This window comes from Coturnix japonica, chromosome 7 (genome assembly GCF_001577835.2).
Source record: "Coturnix japonica isolate 7356 chromosome 7, Coturnix japonica 2.1, whole genome shotgun sequence".
In the NCBI taxonomy this organism is placed as follows: Eukaryota; Metazoa; Chordata; class Aves; order Galliformes; family Phasianidae; genus Coturnix; species Coturnix japonica.
In genome coordinates this window covers 1709286-1730588 of record NC_029522.1, presented here as the reverse complement: position 1 = coordinate 1730588, position 21303 = coordinate 1709286, and the positions used below count along the sequence as shown (strand labels likewise).

The 21303-nt window shown below is 44.8% G+C and overlaps 1 protein-coding gene across 1 annotated transcript in view; it reads right to left on the bottom strand.

The window, feature by feature from the left end:
• Window positions 1-21303, bottom strand: part of TMEFF2 (transmembrane protein with EGF like and two follistatin like domains 2) — a 104412-nt gene that overhangs the window by 41317 nt on the left and 41792 nt on the right. The window contains exon 5 of the mRNA XM_015867682.1: window positions 1263-1359. Within this exon, the coding sequence (XP_015723168.1) occupies window positions 1263-1359 (97 nt within the window). The remainder of the gene's footprint in view (window positions 1-1262; window positions 1360-21303) is intronic.

Genomic DNA, 21303 nt, shown 5'->3' with positions numbered 1-21303 from the left:
TCTTCCACACAAATTTCAATGCAAACTGCATCGCATCGCAAACTGCAGATTTCAACTGCAAACCAAGATGCATCTTGCTCTGGTTTTTGAACACCCGGATTTCTCTTGATGCCTGGAGCCAGAGCTAGACTTCTGTGGCTCGTTTGCTTGGTACTTTATAAAGATTGGGCTCAGAAGTCTCAAGAGGCCTGGCAAGACCAAAGCAAAATGAGCACGATTCGATCACCATACCCCTAAGTGTCTTTACTGTGGTCACAGATGCCCTGCCTGGAGGGGCCTGCTGCCCAACGCTGCCCCCAGTTATCACGTTCCCCATTCATCCCTTCGTTCCTCCATTCTCCTTTGCTCTGCTCCTACTACATGTGTCAGAGTTCAGGCAATACCACTTTATGAATATCTCTGTATCCATCCTTCAAACAGCAGGGGCCTTCAGCTTCAGGAGCATTGCTTAGATCAACAACTAATGTTAGCAAGATTATTCTGATGCCTTTCAAAGTTTGTATCAATTACTTAGATAGAATTATGAAAATACAAGGCTTGACATTGAGGTTGTGTTAGAAATACAACTGTATGGATAGCTGCTTTTTTCATCAGCTGGCTGCTCCAAAATTACAATGAAATGATTAGCTGAAGGTTGACATACTACGAGCTGTTTGCATTGTACCTGGGCAAACTGACAAATCCAACCAAATATTCTAAGCAGACAGAATCATTTCCCTTCAGCTTTACGTGACTGAGGTTTAAAACAACAACCAGGAAAGAGCAGTTTTACAACCTCTTTCCAAAAATAAAATATAGATTTATGCTGAGAAGAAAACTGCAAACTCTATTTGCCATCTCTAACATTTGAGGGTTAGGTGTTGGCCTCTGGCAACCAGGAAAAAGAGAGACAGGTTTCCCAAAACTGCTAATGCCACACACGACTTAACACAATGATAATATTAATGATACTTTTTAACTGGAAAAGATGTAGGTCAATTAGTTTTCCCAGTTCTGTTTTTAATGGGGAATAAAGCCATAAAATCCCAGATGGAGTAACATAAGTTAGAATAGCAACAAAATGGACAACTGGACTTCATCTAAATTGTGCATATTCCAAAATCACGAACATTTTCTCAGCTTAATAGCCACTGTGGTCACTGTCTAATGAATCTCTGGGTGCAAAAAATGAAACGTCTAATATTTTTCATGCTTTCTAAACCACAGCACCTTTAAATAATACAACATGGATTATAATAAAAGAGTAGACCAAATTACTGTACCAAACGTCCTCTGCATCTTCGTCACACTCTGCCCCGAACTGGCAAATGTCACAGGTCGATGTCTCTTTTTGATTGGTTTCACCTGAGCCTTCATTGACTGTTGGATGGAAAGAAAAAGAACATACATTAGTAAAGGCAAAATGCAGCAAAGCACTTATGTCTAGAATAAATCTGTTCACCACGTCATCTGAATGTGATGCTCACAATGCCCATCTTGGCCAACAGGCAGCATTTTTGTGTGAGCCCAACACAGAGATTTCCTTGTCGCTCTGCAGGAAATTCCCTGGGTTACAAAGTGAAAAGAAAGGAGGGGCAAAACTCCCCTTCCCTCACCCTTCCAACCCCCCAGCCTTGGAGCTCAACATCCCCACCTGCCCCCTCCAACAGAGCATCCCACAAGTCCCCATTAGTTCCTTTAGTTCCGCAACTAAGGGCAGAAGATCCAACAAAAAAAGACCTGCGTTCATACACAAGCATGCAAGCACCTTTTGCTGTCTTTCAAAGACCGCTGTTTTCTAGCAAGCCTCAGCACCCAGTGATACCCATCAGATGGCTGCAGTATGATTACCCCAGCCTGGAAGGCAGATAGCAGTCAGCCCCAATGGACAATGCTATGTGCAGAAATGCCCTGTGCACTCATGCCTTTCTTCCATTTGGTGCAGGGTTACTGCACACTCTGGACGAGTTATTTAACCTCTGCTCCAATCCCTATTTGTAAAATGGGGGAAATGATGCTCTCTGATGATAATAAGAGAGGAAAAAAATGTTTTGTCCTATTTATCTCTCATCTTTATACCTGTAACTCTCATGTACCAAAAAAAAGAGGAACCTCAGAAGTCATACTCTGGCTTTTTGTTCTGCACTGCCAGGGTCTGGGATATGTAATTTCTGCTTCCTTAGATGACTCAGGAACTCATTATGTTCCCACCTCATACAAGCTAATGTACAAGAGTGGACAGAGTGTCCAAGTGCCTCCCACCATTAGCATCTCCATGGCCACGAGTGTCATCCTGAACCTACGGCACCAGGAGCTCATGCTGCTGTACGGCTCTCCCCATTTCTCTGCAGCCACTCCCAGGCCTGGGTTTTTTCATTGATTTTTTATTCTTTTTTTTTTTTTTTTTTCCTTTTTCTATATATAGAAATCTCTTTTTCTGAAGAGACAACTTTGACAGCCACTCTTGGCCAAGGATTTCCAGTGGTTAAGGTATTTGGCAGGATACATGATCCAGATTGATCAAGTCCTGCTGCTGCACTGTGCCACAGTTCCTCTTTCTGCACAAGCAGAATGGAATCTTTGGCAGACACGCTGGGAGCAGTAACAAATGGCTGCATGCAAAGCACACAGAGACCTACAGTCAGAGGACTTTGCCTGACTGCCACGCACTCCTCAACCACCAGGAATATGCGAGCTGCTCCAGCCAAGGAGCGTGAATAAATTCTTTAAGGCAATGAGCTATCGTTTCTTTAGTTTGCTGTTCTGCACACCACTTCTATATTTTCTTTGAGTTAAAAACATGCAAACTATTCTTGCCACCCTCTAAGGTTTCTACTAATAGGAATCCAGCAGATATGAGCTGAGTGGGGATTTCACATAGGCCCACATCACAAACAAAACAAAATAGCTACTGAAGTCATTCAAGTAAATAATGGGAAAGATTCAGTAAGTGATTTGGAGGAGAACGTGTACTCGGCTGCAATGCAGTTCTGAATTTCCGCTGAACAGTAACAGGTAACTCCTCCATGTTCTTTGAAGAAGCTCTGCGTGCAGCATTCCAGTGTACACAGTGTCATTAAATACCCAAGCACGCTGCAGTCTTGATTACTGAAGACAGCTGCTTCTCTCTCTCTCCTCTCCCTAGCACCTACAGATAACATTATTATTTACCTTTCCTCAAGGTGTGTTTTCTCTTCCTACACAAACATGCACATCCGCACGAGCACCCGCGCCCACAGTCTGCTAGACACAGAGCTTTGCTTTCTGCATGCTGCGCAGGTAAGCGCCTCGATAAATGCGGACATCTTAGAGTTATTTTCCTGCTGCTTTTCAGCCTGAGGACTAGCAGATGCGTTTTTTCTAAGGTGACTCTTCTCCTTTCCATTCCTTGCTACATCGCTGATCTGTGCTTGCTTTCATAACCCAACCAACAAGGAATGTTGGTGGGAATAATGCAGGTTGTGTATTCCTCTTGCTAAAAATGTAAGGAGAGGGATTCTTTTCAGTTTGTTTCTTTTCAAGTTCTCAAATTAGCAACAAGGGACATGTGGCACCTTGCTGATGGATCGTGCTCTGAGGAGCCAAGGGTTGTGCAAAGGGGAGTTGCAGAGAGCCACGAGGGAGAGAGGCAATTAGGTGGCAGAGTGCTGAGCCCAAGCCGACATCTTGGGTCTCTTAGCCTGCACGACTGCACAACACAGCTTCTGGGGGAACTCACTGCATAAAGAGGCCCGGAGTCTTGTTTTTACACCCCCTGCGGTCCCAGATGCGCTGTATATTTTTTCCTTACATAGCCCAACCAGCAAGTAGCTGCAGGGACAACCCGGTCTTCTTTACCTGATAGCAAACATGTCTCCTACCAGGGCTGGCTTTTACAGATGACCCAGCTAACTCTCAACTGTGACAATTATAAGTGACAAATGTCAGCATTCTGGTCACGTGCAGAAAATACGACATAATTAATACTTGTATACTTGACTTGTCGCAGTGGGATGTCTTAGCAATCGCTGAAAGAAGAACATCAAAGAAAATGGCTCTAGATCATTCTAATAGGAAATCCACTCGGTTCTCAGCTATAAAATCTAAGCAATAACAAAAATCACATGAAGATTAGGGTCGATGGCCATTTTGGAATGAAAGATAACGTGTAAATTAAACTGTGGAGGAGGAGAAGAACAATAATCTCCAGAGCAGCTGAGGTGATCCTGTCACACGCTTCAGTATTAACAGGATTGCTCTGGACGAGTGACAAGGAGAGCAGGCAAAGCGAGAAGGCTCTGAGAAACGAGGGCAGGGAACCAGCAGAATTTACTAAATGTGTCAGAACAAACACTACCTGCTTCTCTTCCAAACAGCTAAACCACCTCACAAATGAGACCAATAAAAGCCCAGATGCTGCGAGTGACTTCCTTCTAATCAATAAGCCCTTTTTCCTGAAAGCATTAGCTCAGTCAAAACCTGCAAAGTGAGAAAAATGAAGGGTGCGAAGCAGGGGGTGGACTCTGCTCTCAAAGCCTGGCAGAGGCTCAGAACAACATTATGGTCAAAATGAAAAGTAAATGCTCTACTGTGTCGGTAATAAATCCCAACTCTGACACATCGCATTCTACTTTCCTCCCCCTGCCTGTCTCCACCTCAATAAATATACACTTACTCTCCCTTGCACACACAAACACGCTGGAGCAATCACACGTAGCACGATGAAGTTGTGCCTCCAACCAGCAGAGGCCCTGACACAGAACTTCTCAAGGAGAGCTGCTGTGTTTGCCTTTGCATCAGTGGGCACCTGGTTGGGTTCTTCAAGCCACCAAGGCTCAGCCCTAGAAATCACCTCTCCATTAGGGATGAGCAAACTCCTTAAGTCACAGCAAGGCTCAAGACTGAGCAGGCTGCCCAGGACAGCAGGCAATGTTTCACAAGGTTTTAGTGCTCCGGGGCTTACCTCGGGTGCCTCCATGTTGCCTTTCTGAGCCAAGTGCTGGGAAGGGCTGGGCTGAGCTGAGCTCACGCACATACACGTGCAAGGTTTGCAGGATGGAACTAAAGTGATCCAGCCAGCTAAGATCACTGATAAACCACACTCTTATCTCCTTTCTAAAGAGCATGCAGATACAGTCAGGCACCACTTTGATGCCAATCAGATTCAATTTGCAGTGTTTTCCAAATCTCATACATCTCCTGGGACTCGGATTATAACTTTCTTAACCTCACAGCCTGTGGATTATCTTGATGAAGACCTCAGTTTCTGTTTGTATTTCTTTTGAAAGATAGGGCTAAGTTTTAGGGCTGTGCAGAAAAAATGTGTGAGTATAATAAATACCACGAAGTTTATCATTTTAAAAACTCATTATTTTTATAGGGCCGATTCATGGTTCTTCAGTAACATGTACTGCTGCGTTTATGCCCAACAGCAGAAAAGCACTTCTCAAACAGAGCTCATGCTGTGCTGAGCTCACTTGTGCCTCGCGTTAAAGGCTCCACTTCTGCCATGGCTGCGGTGCTATTAGGACCAGAAAATAGAGCCTGAGATGCACCTTGAGTTCTGATAGTAACTACTACCAGAAATGCTTCACGTGATCATCTTTCTTTTTACCTCCCATCTTCCTTTCTTTCAAGCCCTCCTTCCAACAATCTTTCGGCTTCCTTCTATTCCCCCACAGCCCGTTACTCATTTTCAACAAGGAAACTAAGATGTGATGTGGTAGATTTTCAATAAATGCTTACAAAAAGCCCCTCAGCATCAACCACCTCCCCTGAGCTCAAGATGAACCACCTTTCTTGCACAAGAAGGGCCTTTGGCAGCCTTTGACTGGCTCCCATCTCCCGCGGCATGACTCGTGTTTATTAGCAGTCTTGTTGCACCCACCTGGGAGATCAGTGCTGACCAAAAGCCCCTGATTGGACTCATTCTTGTCTTTTTCTTTCACTTACACGTGCACATCTGTGCCTAGCGATGGGAGAGGAGACTGGTTAAATAACGTGAGATATATGATTTACAAATTCCTCTTCACCTCCTCTTTAGCGAGTAACGAGACATTGGCTTAACAACACACATACGTGGTTTCAGAGGAGCAGGACTGTTCCTCTGCATCTATCTGATGGCAATTCACTCCTTTCAGCAGGTGCGACTGGAGGTTTCCAAGAGCACCTGGCTCTGAAGTCAGGACGTGACCCTCTCTCTATGGACCTGCGCAGGGACTTGCCTATATTTGTACAGCTGTAGCCAGGAGGGAACACATTCAGTTCTTACTCTAAGTTTATTTATTCTAAATCAACAGTGTTTGCTTGTTTCTGTCTTGTGTGTGTCCCCACTGCTCCCACGGTGCGTTTGATAAAAAATTAAATATGATGAGTCGAGGCCAGTTTCTCCTGGCAAATACCTCTAATGGCATTTCAAAAGGAATGGCTCGCTGAATAAAATCCTATTGTAGGCTTGCTGAATGCTGACATGAAACAGCTGTGATTACTGCACCCTTGTGCGTTCCCCCTACAAAACTCGATGTTTGCCTGGTGCATGTGGGATGCCAGCGTCTCAGATTTATGAAGGTGTGAGATGACCAGCACAGACGCTGTTTGCCAGCTCAAGGAAGAGGAGGTTCATTTAATTTTGCCAAGAGCTTCTTCTCATAAACAGCTTTGAGCGAAAAGCCAAGCAGCACGTGGGGACTATTCATCTTTGCCTTGCCTTAATTTAAAGAGAAATCAAAATCACTTCCTTGCAGGAGAATTTTCAAGGAACAGATACAGCCTATTGTAAACACGCCTGCAATGCTGCCAAAGCTTTGGTGGCACCCAGCCCTGCTCTCGTGTATTTCAACATGCCTGACAGCACAAAGCAACCAAGTGGCCATGCACACAGCTGCATGGGTGGAATACAACGGGTCACCACACACAGCTGCTAGTAAAGGGCGTGGGAGGAGACTACCTCAGTCCTAACTGCAAGTACTGGATGATCCACTGGGATTGAAGAGAAACAGAAGAAGATAACATCTGATTCCTCTCCAAGGTAGGATAGCCTGGCTACACAGATCATTAAACCCCCGCACTGCACCAAGGGAGATAGGAAGCTGCCGTCCAGGTACGAATCCAATAAGGAAAGATTCCATCCACGGTTTTACAAAGCCTACAGAAAAAAACTCAAAATGGGTGACAGTGCAGTGAAAGGGTGCATTGCCAGCTTCCTGCGTGGTGGAAAGATTAACAGAAGGCTTGAATTTGAACCCATACAGCTTCTCATCTTTCAAAAGACAAAATGAAAGGAACAAAGATAAAACCTCAAAGAGCTGCACAGCATCCACTCGGTGACTACTTCAGTTTTAAGGTCTTTGTCATTTTGCTATTGATTTAAGTCTGTGTACCCTTTTGAATATTAGTATGGCTAGCAAGATAGCAACATCATACATTAAAACGTTCTTTATTCTAGAACAGATGAAACTCCCAGTGGTAAAAGAAGATTTAGGTATCTCTGAAGATTTCTTATCACTGTGCAACATAACTCTCTAATGGTTCAGTGCCTTGGAGGGTCATCTGAGATCACTTATCACATAAATCACATAGGTGGCAGGCTATAAGAGCGGAAGCCTATAGCAATTTCATGTCTTTGCTCGCAGACATCAAATCTATCTTTTAGGCAGACTATAGAGGAGATAATATGCCACTCCATTTAAGCCACTGAAGAAACTCAAATCTGGTTATTAACCAATTTTAGGAAGCTGCTCCTAGTCTTGACTGCACCACAATTACCTTGGGAAATGACTGGTTTTAAATCCGAACACACGGGCACAGGAGCCGGGCCTGGCTCTAATTTACTCTGAGGCTTCTGTAAATCACTCTAGCAATGGAAGGCGGTGTCACAGCGAGGGAAGTCCAATTTACTTTATGTCCCATTTACATAATCAGGGCAGTGTGAAGTGGCTCACGGTAAAAATGAGTCGAGTCTACCTTTCTCTGAACTCTGTGACGGCAGTGCAGCGTTCTTCTCCCACCCAACTCTTCTTTCATTTTACATTAATTTCTGTTTATCTCTGTGGCGCTAATGCAAGGTATACACGCACTGAACTGAGCAGTCTGGGGCTTGGAGTGGAGAAGATACTCATACCTGTGACAACCTCATACCCTGGGATGAGGTCTCAGAGGGAGGTGCCTACTGCAAGGCTATGCCCTTCCGAAAGGGAACCACAGGTGGACTTTAGTTGGCTCCTTCCCCCACCAGCTCTGTCAGCAGCCTGCATGTGGAGAGCAATCCCCAGTGCACTCCTGGGCACCTCCTGGCAGTTCCTGCCCGGGAATAATTTCTTGTTTCTGCAGTATCCCTAGGCCTTGACTTTCACCTCAGAGCTGAACCTCTAAGCTGGCACAGCCAGGGCTCAGCCCTGTGTTCGCCTGCTTCTCTGCAGGTGAAGCAAGTAAAAGCTTGCAAACCTTTGAGTCCTGCAGAGGGTACAAGTTTCGTGCAATGTAGCTCCAGTCTTTTATATAACACATACATTGCAGCATTTAACTATGTGAAAATGTCTGGTAGTAAGATGGAAAAAATCAGCATAAGTCAGTTTTTCTTCTTTCTAACTGTTAGCTGTGGGCAAGCTGAGGCACTGTGTGTACAGCACCATTACTGGCCATTGCACTCCTTGTTCCGCATGACCACGTACAGGGAAACAACCCAGACCCAACTAACAGGGCACACAGGATGAGAGCAGCACGTCAATCTCTGCCTTCACACAAGCAGAGAGTGCAGATCCATTTACACCAGAGTGATGTTGCCCCCCGAGTACAATTTTACAGCTGTGTTTATGATGGAAGGAGAGCCATATGGTATGAAAGGTTTAAACACTTAGTCTCACTTGATTTCAATACACTTCATATATAGAAAATCAGAAGCCCAGCAGGAAAACACACAATTTCACTGTCACTTAGTCATGATTAACCTTTGTGAGCTTGCACAGACCTTAGTCACCTGGAAAGTCTTCCAGGCTGGGAAGGATGCCCTGACAGGCTCAGCAGCCGCTGAGCTTAAGCTCTCCAATGGCTGTGGGGCAGTGTTAGCCCAAAACCGACCCCATAATCACACCCCACTCCCCACCTTACCGAAGGCATGGCCAGCACAGAGGGGACCTCGGCATGTGGACGCCTCCCATCCCCATCTCCTCCCTCAGCCTCCAAGCAAGAGGCTGGTGGTAGCGCGCTTTGCAAACATGCTCCTTCTCATTAATATTGATTCACCCACACAAACACTTTAGCTATATTCGCTGATTGCATTACCATTGCAGAAGTGCAATTAACAAATTAAAAGGGAGGACTGTGATTCAGTTTAATTTGGGGGAAAGTTTTACTTTTAAAAAAAATGAGTCTGATGTTTGAGGATCATTCCCCTTTGCTACTTATTTTAATGCCTTGGACGTGCCTTAAGAGCAATGCTCTCATGAAAAACTAAACAAATAAAACAAGTCCTCCATGCAACACCAAATGCTAGAATGCAAATGGATGCACATCACCAATGCGAGGGGAATGGGGAAGCACCAGTTGGAAGCCATTTGGACTGCTTGGAGAGCACCAGCCTGTTGGCCAGCACTTAGAAGTGACACAGACTGTGCACAATCAATCCCAGAGCGAGCAAATGCCACAGGTATCTGTGGAGGAGGAAAGGGAAGAGCGTCTGCACTCGCTGCCATTCTAGATGCTGGCATGATAAAATAAATCAGCAAGTTGTCAAAGCTTCCGAGCAGCAGCCGGACTGCTTTTCTCTCCAAAAGCCAACAGAGCACATTATGGAAGAATGGCCACAAAATGATACCTCCCTTCCCTCCCACCTCCTCCGAAAAATATCTTTCAGGTGATCTAATATTATGAGAAACCATAATCATTAAGGATTGATCATGCTAATATAATTTTCTGGATGGCTTATTAACCTACTCAGACATGTTTTTCTCTACTTCCCTTCATTAGCGACAGCAATAATTAGGTAAGGCCAGAGTAGCAAAATTGATCATCTGCTGCTGCCGAAGGGGACAGAGAATGTATCGTGGACATTTAGCATAATGTTCTCCGAACTCCAGATGCATTCATTACGTTTAGCAACACAGCTATTTCCCACCTTTAATAGAAGGAACCCATTAATGCAGGTAGACTGGCAGAGGCTCGGTCCCTTCCAACCCAAATCACTCTGTTTCTCTCTGCTAGCACAGCGAGCTCATGTAAGCTCGGGATCAACAAAGGCAGTGCTGATGGATACTTCCATTTCTTTACCATTCCAGCAGCTGGCTTTCCTGAGCTTCCCCTGCGCATGTAAGCAGTAGGCAGCTCTCTGTAGATAACAGCATTAAAGGGAGCTGCAAAGAGTTGACATTACAAACCTGGCACTCCGATGTCACGCCGCACAAACAGCGAGAGGGAGGATCTGCCGGAGTGAAAGCCAGAGATAATGCCAAAAGCATAAACCCAACACATTGACCTTATTTTAGCCCAAACAGTTTAACACTAGGATATTTAGCACAAAAATGTCGAGAGCACTCTTTATTCCACGCACACACGGATGTTTTCTTTAAATATGCAATTGACTTGATATCTGCAATCCCCCCTCTTCAGATGCAAAATCCAAAATAATGATTATATCAGTCATTGCTTAATACATTCAACTGTGGCCCTGATTTTCATGCATGAATGGTCATTTACATATCATTACCCATAATGCCTTCCACTCGGATTTCTCCCTCTAAATAGAGTAATACATTTAAAGTCGTCATTCTAAAACAACAAAAAAAACCTGCTTAAAAGAGGGACTTGGGTTTCTCATTATCTTATCTGTGCTCTTAGCAGCTAATAGACCAGAATATTAAAATGGAAAAGTCTCAAGCGTGTGTGACAACCTCTCCAGTGAGAAGATCTTACAGGAGAGCCAATTACCGAGGGATTTCTCTGAACTTCGGAAACGCAGATAAACACCAACAGAAAAGCCAAAGCAAACCAATCAGAAGCAAAACAGTTATTAAAATATGCTCTTCTATTTTCCCAACACGAGCCCTCGTTGGGGGCAACACTGCATGGGGAGTGGCATCCCCTCAGGCGTTGGCTTGGGGCTTCTCCTGCTTGCCTCTAATACTCAGCCCCCTGGTATTCACAGCCAATTTTACATCTTTTATGCAATTAATAAATAATGGAATCCTCACTGGCAGGCAATAGAGTGTGGGTTTTTCTAAGAGCGAAGAGACAAAGGGTGCAAGCTGTATTTGCTTTAATGAGCAGTGAAGGAAAGAGGTATTCACCCAGAGGACTTAAGATCCTGCAAACGGTGTATTGCCATCAGCGCTGAGAGAGTATCAGGTTAATGCTTTCTTAAATTGAAATCCAAGGCAGAGCGAGAACAATTATTTAGCGGAAACTCGGACCTACAAGATATTGGGACGTGTGAGATGCTACCCTTTGACAGAGAGGGTAAACAATTATCTCAGTTATTTTCTTAACAGAATGGCTGGACATCGCAGCAGAAAACAGAGGATGCTCACGGGAGGCAATTCAGTCAGGCAAAAGCCGAGCCCCGCTCCCTGATGAAGTGGAACCCAGCTGGTTCCATGCTGTGGAAGCTGTCAGCACCTACCTCATGGGGATAGGAGAGGTCAGAACAGGACAACTGCTGGAAACAGATGTGCCATGCAGAAGGAACTCTACTCCTTGTTTTATTCTGGGCTCCCAAAACCAAATCAGCGTTTTGGCTACTCTGATGCCTATCCACTCCCTGACTCTTTGGCATGTTTTATAGCCCGTTCTCATCCTGCTCTGCTGGATGCCAGCGTGGCTGCGTGCAAGAAATGCCCCAGCAGAGCACTGAGGAAGGGGCAGCCAGATTAGCAGATCCTAAGGCAGAGCCACAAGGGTGCCACAACCCACAGAACATGCAGTGAGCTCAGGGGAATGGAAAGTTTTACTTTGGGAAAATGAAGACTGCAAAGAGACTAGTCGTCAGACATAAAAAGGAGTGTTAAAAAGGCTGCTATAAAAAGAAGGGTAATCAATTGTTCTTCACATCCACTGTTTCGGAGACAAGAAATAATTGACTTAATTTATGGCAAAGGAGATTTAAGGTAGATATTAGGGAGAAAGTCTTTCCAACTTCTAAGAATGACGATGTAGTGGGCAGGGATGTGCAGCAATGAAGCAGGTGGACACTGCACTTCTGAGCTGGGTCTGCAACAAAGCAAGGGACAGCCTCACTGCAGCCAAGCCCAGCAGACCTGAGGATGGACTGGATTGCCAGCTGATGCCACTTCCAGAACTATCTGCCTATATAACTACATATCCACAGCTCTACGATCCATTTTCTGCAGGTCAGGCAATGGCTGGGCTCTAGACTGCACAACTCAATCTCATCCAAATTCCCATTTAAACTAAGGAGTGTTTTTTGGTAATGCAACTAAAACACCTTCCCAGGTACATAATGTCCACTCAGTGATGAGGCTGGGAGGTATTTTTCTGTCATCTCCAAAAGTTGCAGACTGCTGCAAAGCCAGAGGAATGGGCCTAGGACCTCTTCTGCCCTGAAGAAGCAGGGAGCTGACTGCTCCTTCTTCCTCCCCTAAAAGCAAATCTGCTTTTTTGAGACATGGTGCTTTGAAAATACCCATTCCAGCTGGCCAACTTCTTTGTCCCATTTCAAAAATGTTTATTATTATTATTACTTTTTAATAGTTAAATGGGTTGCAAAATCTGGGCTAACAGAGCAATACAGGTAAATGCAGTGCAATTCCCAGAGTGGCTGGCGATGTGTTTCCAGCCTTATCACTTGGTTTCTCCTCTCCTTCCTCCTTTGTCAGGCCCAGGGCAGAGTTATGGTGTATTTGCACGGTGATAGCACGGCCCTTCAGAAAGGAGATGTAAAATGATGAATCAGAAGGCCAGACACAGCCATCTGTCACATCCAATAAGCACGCGTGCGCTATGTGAATGCCTGCTCACCCCAGTAATTAGCTGGTAAAGCTGAATGGGCGATTCTCAGGCAGAAATGCATGAAATGCATTTTGATGCACAGAACAATTACGAATGTGACATGCAAACTTCCAGATACCTTAAAACTGTCTCTACACTTAGCTTTGGGGGAACTTGACCTCCTTAACCCTATTAAATGCAAGAGGGCACAGCAGGAGGGGGGGGAAAGAGGGAAGCGAATAAATCTCAGCAAGGCATCCATACCTTTAACATGCAACTTTACCTTCCAAAAACTCTTAGATAATAAAGAAGAATAGTGTGCAGTGAATTCTAATGAGAAAAAAGAGACATACAGACCAGAATAACAAACGTGTCCCATGTGACTGCTGGGAAAAATGAAGGGTCTGATTCAAGTTCTGTTCTAATCAATGGGACTCTCTCAATTACCTCTGCTAACAATCACATTAAACGCTTTGTGTTTGGTTGAGTAGAGACAGCAAGCAGACGAGAAGCAAGGAAGCCCAGCGATCCAAATGGCAGCCAGGCATCAGGTGAGTCACCTGAACTCGCTATAAATGTACACATATGAATGCAGACAGAATGCATCTAGGTGCAAACAAACTGTATGGATGCGACTTCAGCAAGGCAAAATACTTATTTCCCCTCCCCTAGAACAGGGGTCTAGACAAAAATGCAGACAGGGAAGGTAGCCGAGTCCTTGAAGTATAACTAAGCACAAACCTAACTAAGCAGTACAGCACCACCCATGAAAGACATGCGAACTGGAAAATGCGGCTCGATTTTAACATTAACACATATTGAAATAACATTATCACATATTGAGTATTTGCATTACATTTGTGTAACTGTCCTCCTGCACATAGCAGCCCGAACACACACAGTGCCATGGCGTGGGATGCAGAGCCCTATGGGGAGCAGGGAAGGCTGCCTGGCTCCTGGAGGGCTCACATCAGGCTTGGGCTTGATGTCAGCAGAGCAGAGCTGGCTACCAGCATCAGGGGACCCAGTCCTGAGTACTAACTAGGAAAGTTCCTTGGGAGAAGTTAATGAGCAAGTCTGTGGCACTGAGTGACCTGGCTTAATGGGCAGGGTGATGATGGGTTGAGGTTGGACTAGGTGATCTTTGAGGTCCTTGCAGCCTTAATGATTCTATGATTGATATGGTAGATATGGTATGTTTCCTTGCGAAAGCCTTTCCAGAACAGAAGTAACATAAACCACTCATTTTAACCACTGCTTTCATGCACCTTATTTTACAATGAGTTGCTGTAAACTATCCCTGTAGTATTTTGTTGTAATTACATGCAGTAAAAGGAACAACTGGGTAATTAGCTCAGGCTCTGCAATAATATTTCCACATTAAAACGTACGTACAAGGTGCACATCTCGTGTCCACGTGTTCATCACAGGAAGAGCAAAGAATGCTCATCTGAGGGGAACTACAGTCATTGCAAAGCTCTGACAGCTACCAGAGCTCCTGCATTGCCACCATGGAGGCCGAGTGCTGCCTTTGCTCAGAGCTCTGCCACCAGCAACGCCACGTTACAAAACCAGCAGCTGGCGCTTCTAAAGGGCACCCATCCTGCTGGGAGCCCAGCAACCCCAGGAGGCAAGGATGGAAAAGGCCATTTACACACAGTTGGAGGAAAGCAGTGCTGATGCTGATGGGGGCAGAGCAGGAAAGACGGTCCCCAGGCTAGGAGGCATAACGGGGAGCTGCTGCTTTGGGCTGACAATTGTGGCTGCTCTGGAAGGTGGCACAAGCTTAGCTGTAGTTTGAGTCCAGAGGGCTGCCTCTCACATTGAAGGATTTTGTGTCTTTCATGAGCGTTCGCGCTTCATTTAAGCCCTAAATAAAGCACAAATATCCCACAGGAGCAAACTTTACTCTCTACCTGTCAGAATAATTCCCTACCTGAATTAACTTGTGGATGCGCTTTAAAAAATAGACACATCTCTCTAGCATGATTACTTGCCTGCTTTATTTTCCAAACATTTTTAATACTGCTTTTCCATTTGGGACGCCAGCGGAATCATAGTAATGGACCGAGGGGGCTCTGATTTTGTTCTGGTTTGCACAAATCCCCACAGGCACGGCTGTTAGCTTAATAGCACCTGCCTGCTTTGCAGATATATGTGCAACAAATTCTTTTAATGGGAATTTGGTATCCTCCGTTATCATCCTGCATCAGGCAGGGCTACGCCCCGAGGGGGGGAGGATGAACTTCTATGATCATAAGCCTTAGAAAAGCACACTTTAAAGAGCAAGTATGTTGTGGAGGGGGGGATGGGGGAAAAGCAAGAAGCAGCATTCGTAAATAAATGATGGGGGGATAACATGGAACAGGTAAGGTTTGCTTGGATTTTGTTCTTAGAGCAGGGGACCACTTCAGCCCCTCTCTGGGCTGCCTCAGGGGACAGTCCTGCCTGCAGCCCTGCTCCCCACCTTCAGGTCCATACAATTACCTGCGATTTCTTTGCTCCTATCTATGAGATATCATTATTTCACAGGGAGTAGCTCCTTTACATCTGAGCAGCTCCACGGCCCTATGCTGTGCGTAGCTGCTTTGTTAATGCAGCTGTTTTCCTAACAGTATTTCTGCGGTAAAACAAAATTCACACACTCTGCATCCCCTGGACAATAAACGACTTTTCAGGGGATAAAGCATAATTGCTTGGTGCATCAGGCATGATTGATCCCTCTGCATTTCCTGGTAATTACCCTCCAGAACAGCATGCATCAGACACTCCCTGCTATCAGAAGCAGTGCCTACTGTCTTGTGGTCAGGTTACTAAAATGCCCCCCACAGCACATGACCTAGAAGGCATGCAAGCATATCTTACTTAAGTGTACCTGCTTTTCTGCTTGGATTCGTATCTGATCAAAGGAAAACCAGAAGTTGCTGGATATCAGAAAGCTTCCCCTCTGCTTCCAGCAGGTGTGCCTGCAGGAGGTGTGATCCTTCCCCTCCTGCCCAGCACCATCAGCACCTCACCATCTCTCCTGACACAACCAGAACAGATCGCTCTTGCTCTGAGCTGATCCCTTCCACCTGAGGTGGAAATATATTGCTGTTATTCCAGTAGTACTATGACTTCAGCTTCAATTGATGTTATTTCTGATCCTTCCAATACAGTGACAAACCTAAGCATATGTGTAAATGCCGGCCCAAATTGCTTCTGCTCTTTCAATGCTGCCAAGGTAAGAGAGTGCACCTGCTCTTTGACTGCTTCTCTTTGGAATGCTTTCAATAACAGCCAGGGTATTAAGCAGTTAAAAATGTTATAATCAACGGCACACATCCTTGCCAGGCTGTAAACATCAGGGCTTTGTGAGCTGTTCTTCACTCTTGCCACCAATATCCTGATGGATGGAGCTAAATGGTTGAACCTGCTGAGCTCAAGATCACATCAAAGGTGTCATTAACAAATGCAGTAAGTTACACAGGTCCTTCCAGGAGACTTCCCATATCCTGCAGCTTATGCAAAAGCCTTTATCCCCACCCTCCCCCTTTCCCACCCCCTATGTAAGGCTTGGGAGCACAGCTGGTTGGTACACAGTGTGGGAGCCCTATGTGCTATGTAAAACACTGAATCCTGAATGGGTCTCAGGACACCAGGGCTTCTTGCCTAATTGCTTCTACAAGTACTAAGCATTGCTACTGCCTCTTACTTTGGAGTTAGATGAGAAGGAGAGAACCACAGCCTCCACCAGCTCCTGAGAACAAAGTACTCGCTCAGATCCATTTTTTCAGACTTCTTAAGTACACTTATAATTCATAGCAATTTGGTACACTGCCTGTGCAGAGGGTGACGATAATGTTTTCAGACTATTGCTAATGCATTTTCCTTCTCTTTACATATTCCAGCCCCCACACTCTTCACTGGGTTTGGGATTTTAAGTGCTTAAACTATTGTTCCTTGTACGCTCATTCTGCCAGGATGACTGTCCAAAGCCAGCTCCTCTCTGCAGGTCAGCTGCTCCCACAGCTGCTGAGGGCCAGAGGAAAACTCATTGACAGTATCATGCTTCAAGCCTTGTGTTCAGACTCCTGAAGCACAGTGTTCAGACAGTGTTCAGACTCCTGAAGCACATGGCACACCACACGGGCTCAGGCCAGCACGGGTCCAGCTCTGGATGCCAGCAAAGCTGCCCCGAAGTACATTGTCTATGCTGGTACAGCCTGCCTGTGTCCATGAGGATAACATCAAGGAGAAACACAGAGAACTATCCAAAGGGAAAATAATCCTGCCATCATGCTTGGGCAAAGCTTTGGGCTTTGCTTTTATTACTCCCCTCCCAATGCAAATCTTCCCTTTTCATATTCACCCATTTTCACATTCACCCTTGAATTCTTGCTTTATTTCTCAGGGACGTGGGCAGGTCTCAGCTGCCGCAGCAGATATTAACCAGGGGATAATAAACAGGTGATCCTCTCTGGGGCCTGAAGGTTTCCTTATGTGGCATTATAAGTGCATCCAGCCAGCCTGCACAGCACACAGCACAACTTGAAAGGGCTACAGGTTGAAGCATCTCACAGCAGAATATTACAGTGGATTTAGCACTAATTCCAGCTTTATTCCTTTCCTAATTCCTGTATCACATAGCCTTATCTACACAGATAAGGCTCCTTGAAGCACACTTCCCTTGATGCATGGAAGGAAGACTTCTGTCAAAAAAATGCAAGATTTGCTTAGAAAATAAATCACAGCTGTATCTAGACCACAGACCACTCCAAACGCCTGACAGACTTCAGTGCAAGCAGTCGATGGCTCCCCATGATCGCCCACCAAAGGCACACCTCAGACAAACAAGCACTCTAACACGGTGTCCCAGTTTCAGCTGGGACAGAGGTGTTGTTTATAGCATCTGCTAGGATGCTATACTATGGCAAATAACTGAGGTGCAGAGCTGCCTGCTGGATTAAAGCACAACATGGGGATATTTCAGCCCTTTAGAGCGTTCTATGGATGGCCACCACCACTCTCAGCACGATGTCTGCACACCATGTAGCTGACTCTCCGGCTGCAGGGGAGTATCGGTGTCCCTGCAGGCTGTCCTATTGATCCACAGCAGACTGCGTTAGCTGCCGGGCACTGGGAGATACGCAGCCTTGCAGAAAATGGCCGTATTTAATGCACACTCAGTCTACATCTTCAGGAGCCCTTCAAGCCAAATTGTAACGGCGCAAGGCATAGATCTTTTGATGTCAAATGCTGCGTGATTTTACAGCTGGCAACAAAGAAAATTTACATTTATAGTAGACAGCAACTTTCAGCCAGGAGGATTTCAAAGCACTTTACAAACTATCATTCAAAATAAAATAAAATAACGCTGAATGAAGACATTTCTGGGTTGAAATATAGAAAATATCGAGCAGAGCTACTCAGCAGCTCAGGGTAAAAGGTGAAGAATACCCCATCCAACTGAGCGTGTGCGCTGCAATTTTAGCCAGGCAGGATGCAATTACAAAAGTTGGAGGCTGGCCAAGCCACCAAGGTTAACTACTCTACTTTTTCAAAAAGTATCATGGGATTTTTCTAATGACCACAAGTTAATGATGTTGTGTCTGAAAGTCAGCACCTCTCCCCTTACAGTGGCCTTTACAATCATTTAATAGCAGCAGTCTGGTACTGGACCCAAAGAGAGAATCCAAAATCACTGCTCTCGCTGCAGGAGAAATGAAGTTCCTCTTAGAAAAATGAGATTGGAAGGCAGGAAGGGAGCTACTAGGTCCAGCTCTCCTGAATCACAATGAAGATCATACCCACAGTCACATCACTGACCCCGGAGCCTAGAAAGTTCACTACACCTTCTTCCAGACTGGATTCAAAACTACCAACATCATAAACTTAGTGCCTTTTGCAAAAGGAACTTCACAGGTACGTGATCAAGTCAGCTTACTAGCATCCCTCAGTACTTGAAAGTGTAATATGCACTATGTACTTTATGGTAGCTTGCTATATACATACACTTGGGCTGTGAAACTGAAGGATCTAAGATTAAATACACAAATGTTGCATTGGATTGCAATGGACTGTAATAGGAATGGATACATGGATTATTTAAGTAATAGCGGGACGCTACCAACCTGTTCTTCATTAATCCATCCAATCAGAGATACAATTAACTATGCAGTAAGAACATATCCCTGTTGACACAGTGAAAAATCACCTGTAAACCAAACATGACTTGTAAAAAACACACGAGTAGCTCATGGAGTTGAACACAATCCTCAGCATAATGTTCTTGGTGCCCTTTGCACCAATTCTCCTATCCTAGACACAGGGTAGAAACCTTCAGCTGGAAAAAACCAAAAAGACAAACCTATAATGGACCATTTTCATTTCATTCGTCACGCATGCCTTTGTTTATCTTGGCCAATGCATTACACATCACTACCTGCTAGAAAAACTGCACGTGTCAGTAAGCCTTGACAGCCACATCCACTGACCTACCGACCCAACAGAGGTTCTGCATCCGACCCTCACATACCACATTAGGACAGCTCACCCTCAGACAGCAGCATGGCTCACCGTCCACGTAGCTCAGCTGAGCGTTGATCTGATTAGGTAAATGAAGTATTTTGGCTGACCTTTTAGAAAGCTATGTATTATGCTTTTCCGATGCAGGATATTAGATAAAGAAATCGCAACAGCCCGCGGTAGCCTGGCCTCAGAAAATCTAGTGCTCTAAAACAAACCAGTGCAAAATAAATCATGGATGGAGAAGCCAGGGTGACTTCTCAGGTGGAATAAATCAGAGCCAGCCATGAGGATCTCAGCTGCCATCAGTGATCCCAGCACCTCGCCCACTGGATCCATTTTGTGGCAATTCATTAAATACCAAGCAAACCACAAAACAGCCCCACTACTTTTAAAACTTAGCGTGTTCGATTCTCTTTTGCCAACAGTTATTTTTTCTTGGTGCCAACACCAAACTCAGAGTAATAATGAGAACTTAAAGGAATTGACATTCACATCAAGTTAGCCAGAAATTTCAGGACTTCATAAATTTGGAAGCTATTAATAGATGCTTGAGTTCTCACTCGTTTAATTGTTTGGAGGTGAAATGGTAAATCTGATCTTTGCTCTTACATTAGCTGGAAGTGAGCATCCCTTTCTGAATATCTGTCAAGAATTTTTCATCTGCGAATTCATTTCCTGCAGATGAAAAAGCTATCTTCTGGTCTTAATACTCTGATCTTTATTTGATTAAAAAGACTCATTCAGATTCATTTCCCTGTGATACTGCATAACACCACAGTGCCCTGGCTGTTCCATCAGATCTCCCCGGAGGTCACTTCTTGCCTTCCTCAACATCCCCTAGCCCAAAGTGCTGCTGCGGCCACGTGCCCCATCTCCTTCTCAGCCCTGAAGTATGTGAAGATGTTTAAGCATGCATGCAGGGTAGCTGAGTTCTATTCAGACCGAGACTCAAAAACCTGATGTTAATATTAATCAACAACAGCTCAGGATTGTGAGTTCCTGCTGAAAACAGAGGGGTGTGCATATTCTCTTAGTTCAGATCAAGCCTTTGATGACTGAGTCACTTTCCAGCTAGACGCGCCCAAACAGAAATGAAAAGAGATTGAATCCAATGTGGCTGTTAGGACTGCCTTTCCTCCCAGCAAGGAGGGTTTTACAGCCCTGTGTTTGGAGAAAGGAAAAAAAAAATAACAACATTTATGTACCTCAGTATGAGCGCAATAACTCAACAATAACCCAGCACATCAAAAAGGAGCACACGAATGGCTCCAGGTGAAAGTCTCTGCTGTGCAGATAGCTTGTTTGCTCTGTCACTTTACCTCTCAGCCCTTCACAACAGCAGTTCTAGGGCTGGCAGAGTGAGTGGATGACCCTCAGGGTTGGCCCACTAAAAGCAGCACAGACAGCTGTCTTCAGATACTCAGCTCTTTGCACTTGAGCGCAGCATCCAAAGGCAGCACAAACTCAGCTTATGTGTTGGAAATAATTAGAAAACTGAAGTAAACTGAACATTCAACATTTTTCTTCAAGAAAACAATATCTTTTTAAAATAAAATGGAGCTTTAAGTGCCCAAGTTTCTGTCTTTTTTCTTTCTGGATGAAATAATTTAAACTTCTCACCTAGTTGATCCTATCCATTCGAAAAATGAAAACATGAACAGAAATCACAGTATGGGTGTAACCACATCTGGAAAGCCTTGTTCCTTTTCCCCATTGTTTTTTATTAAGCCACAGCCTATTGGGTTTCTGGAAACTTTGCTGAGCTGAGCTCTCTAGGAATCATATTGTCCCAGTTCTGACTGCATCCCAAGAGTTACTGTTTCTTATTTTGGTATGAAAGGAGATGATGTAAACACTGGAGTGGTTCTGACCTTTAAACCTCCTAGCAAACAAAATATT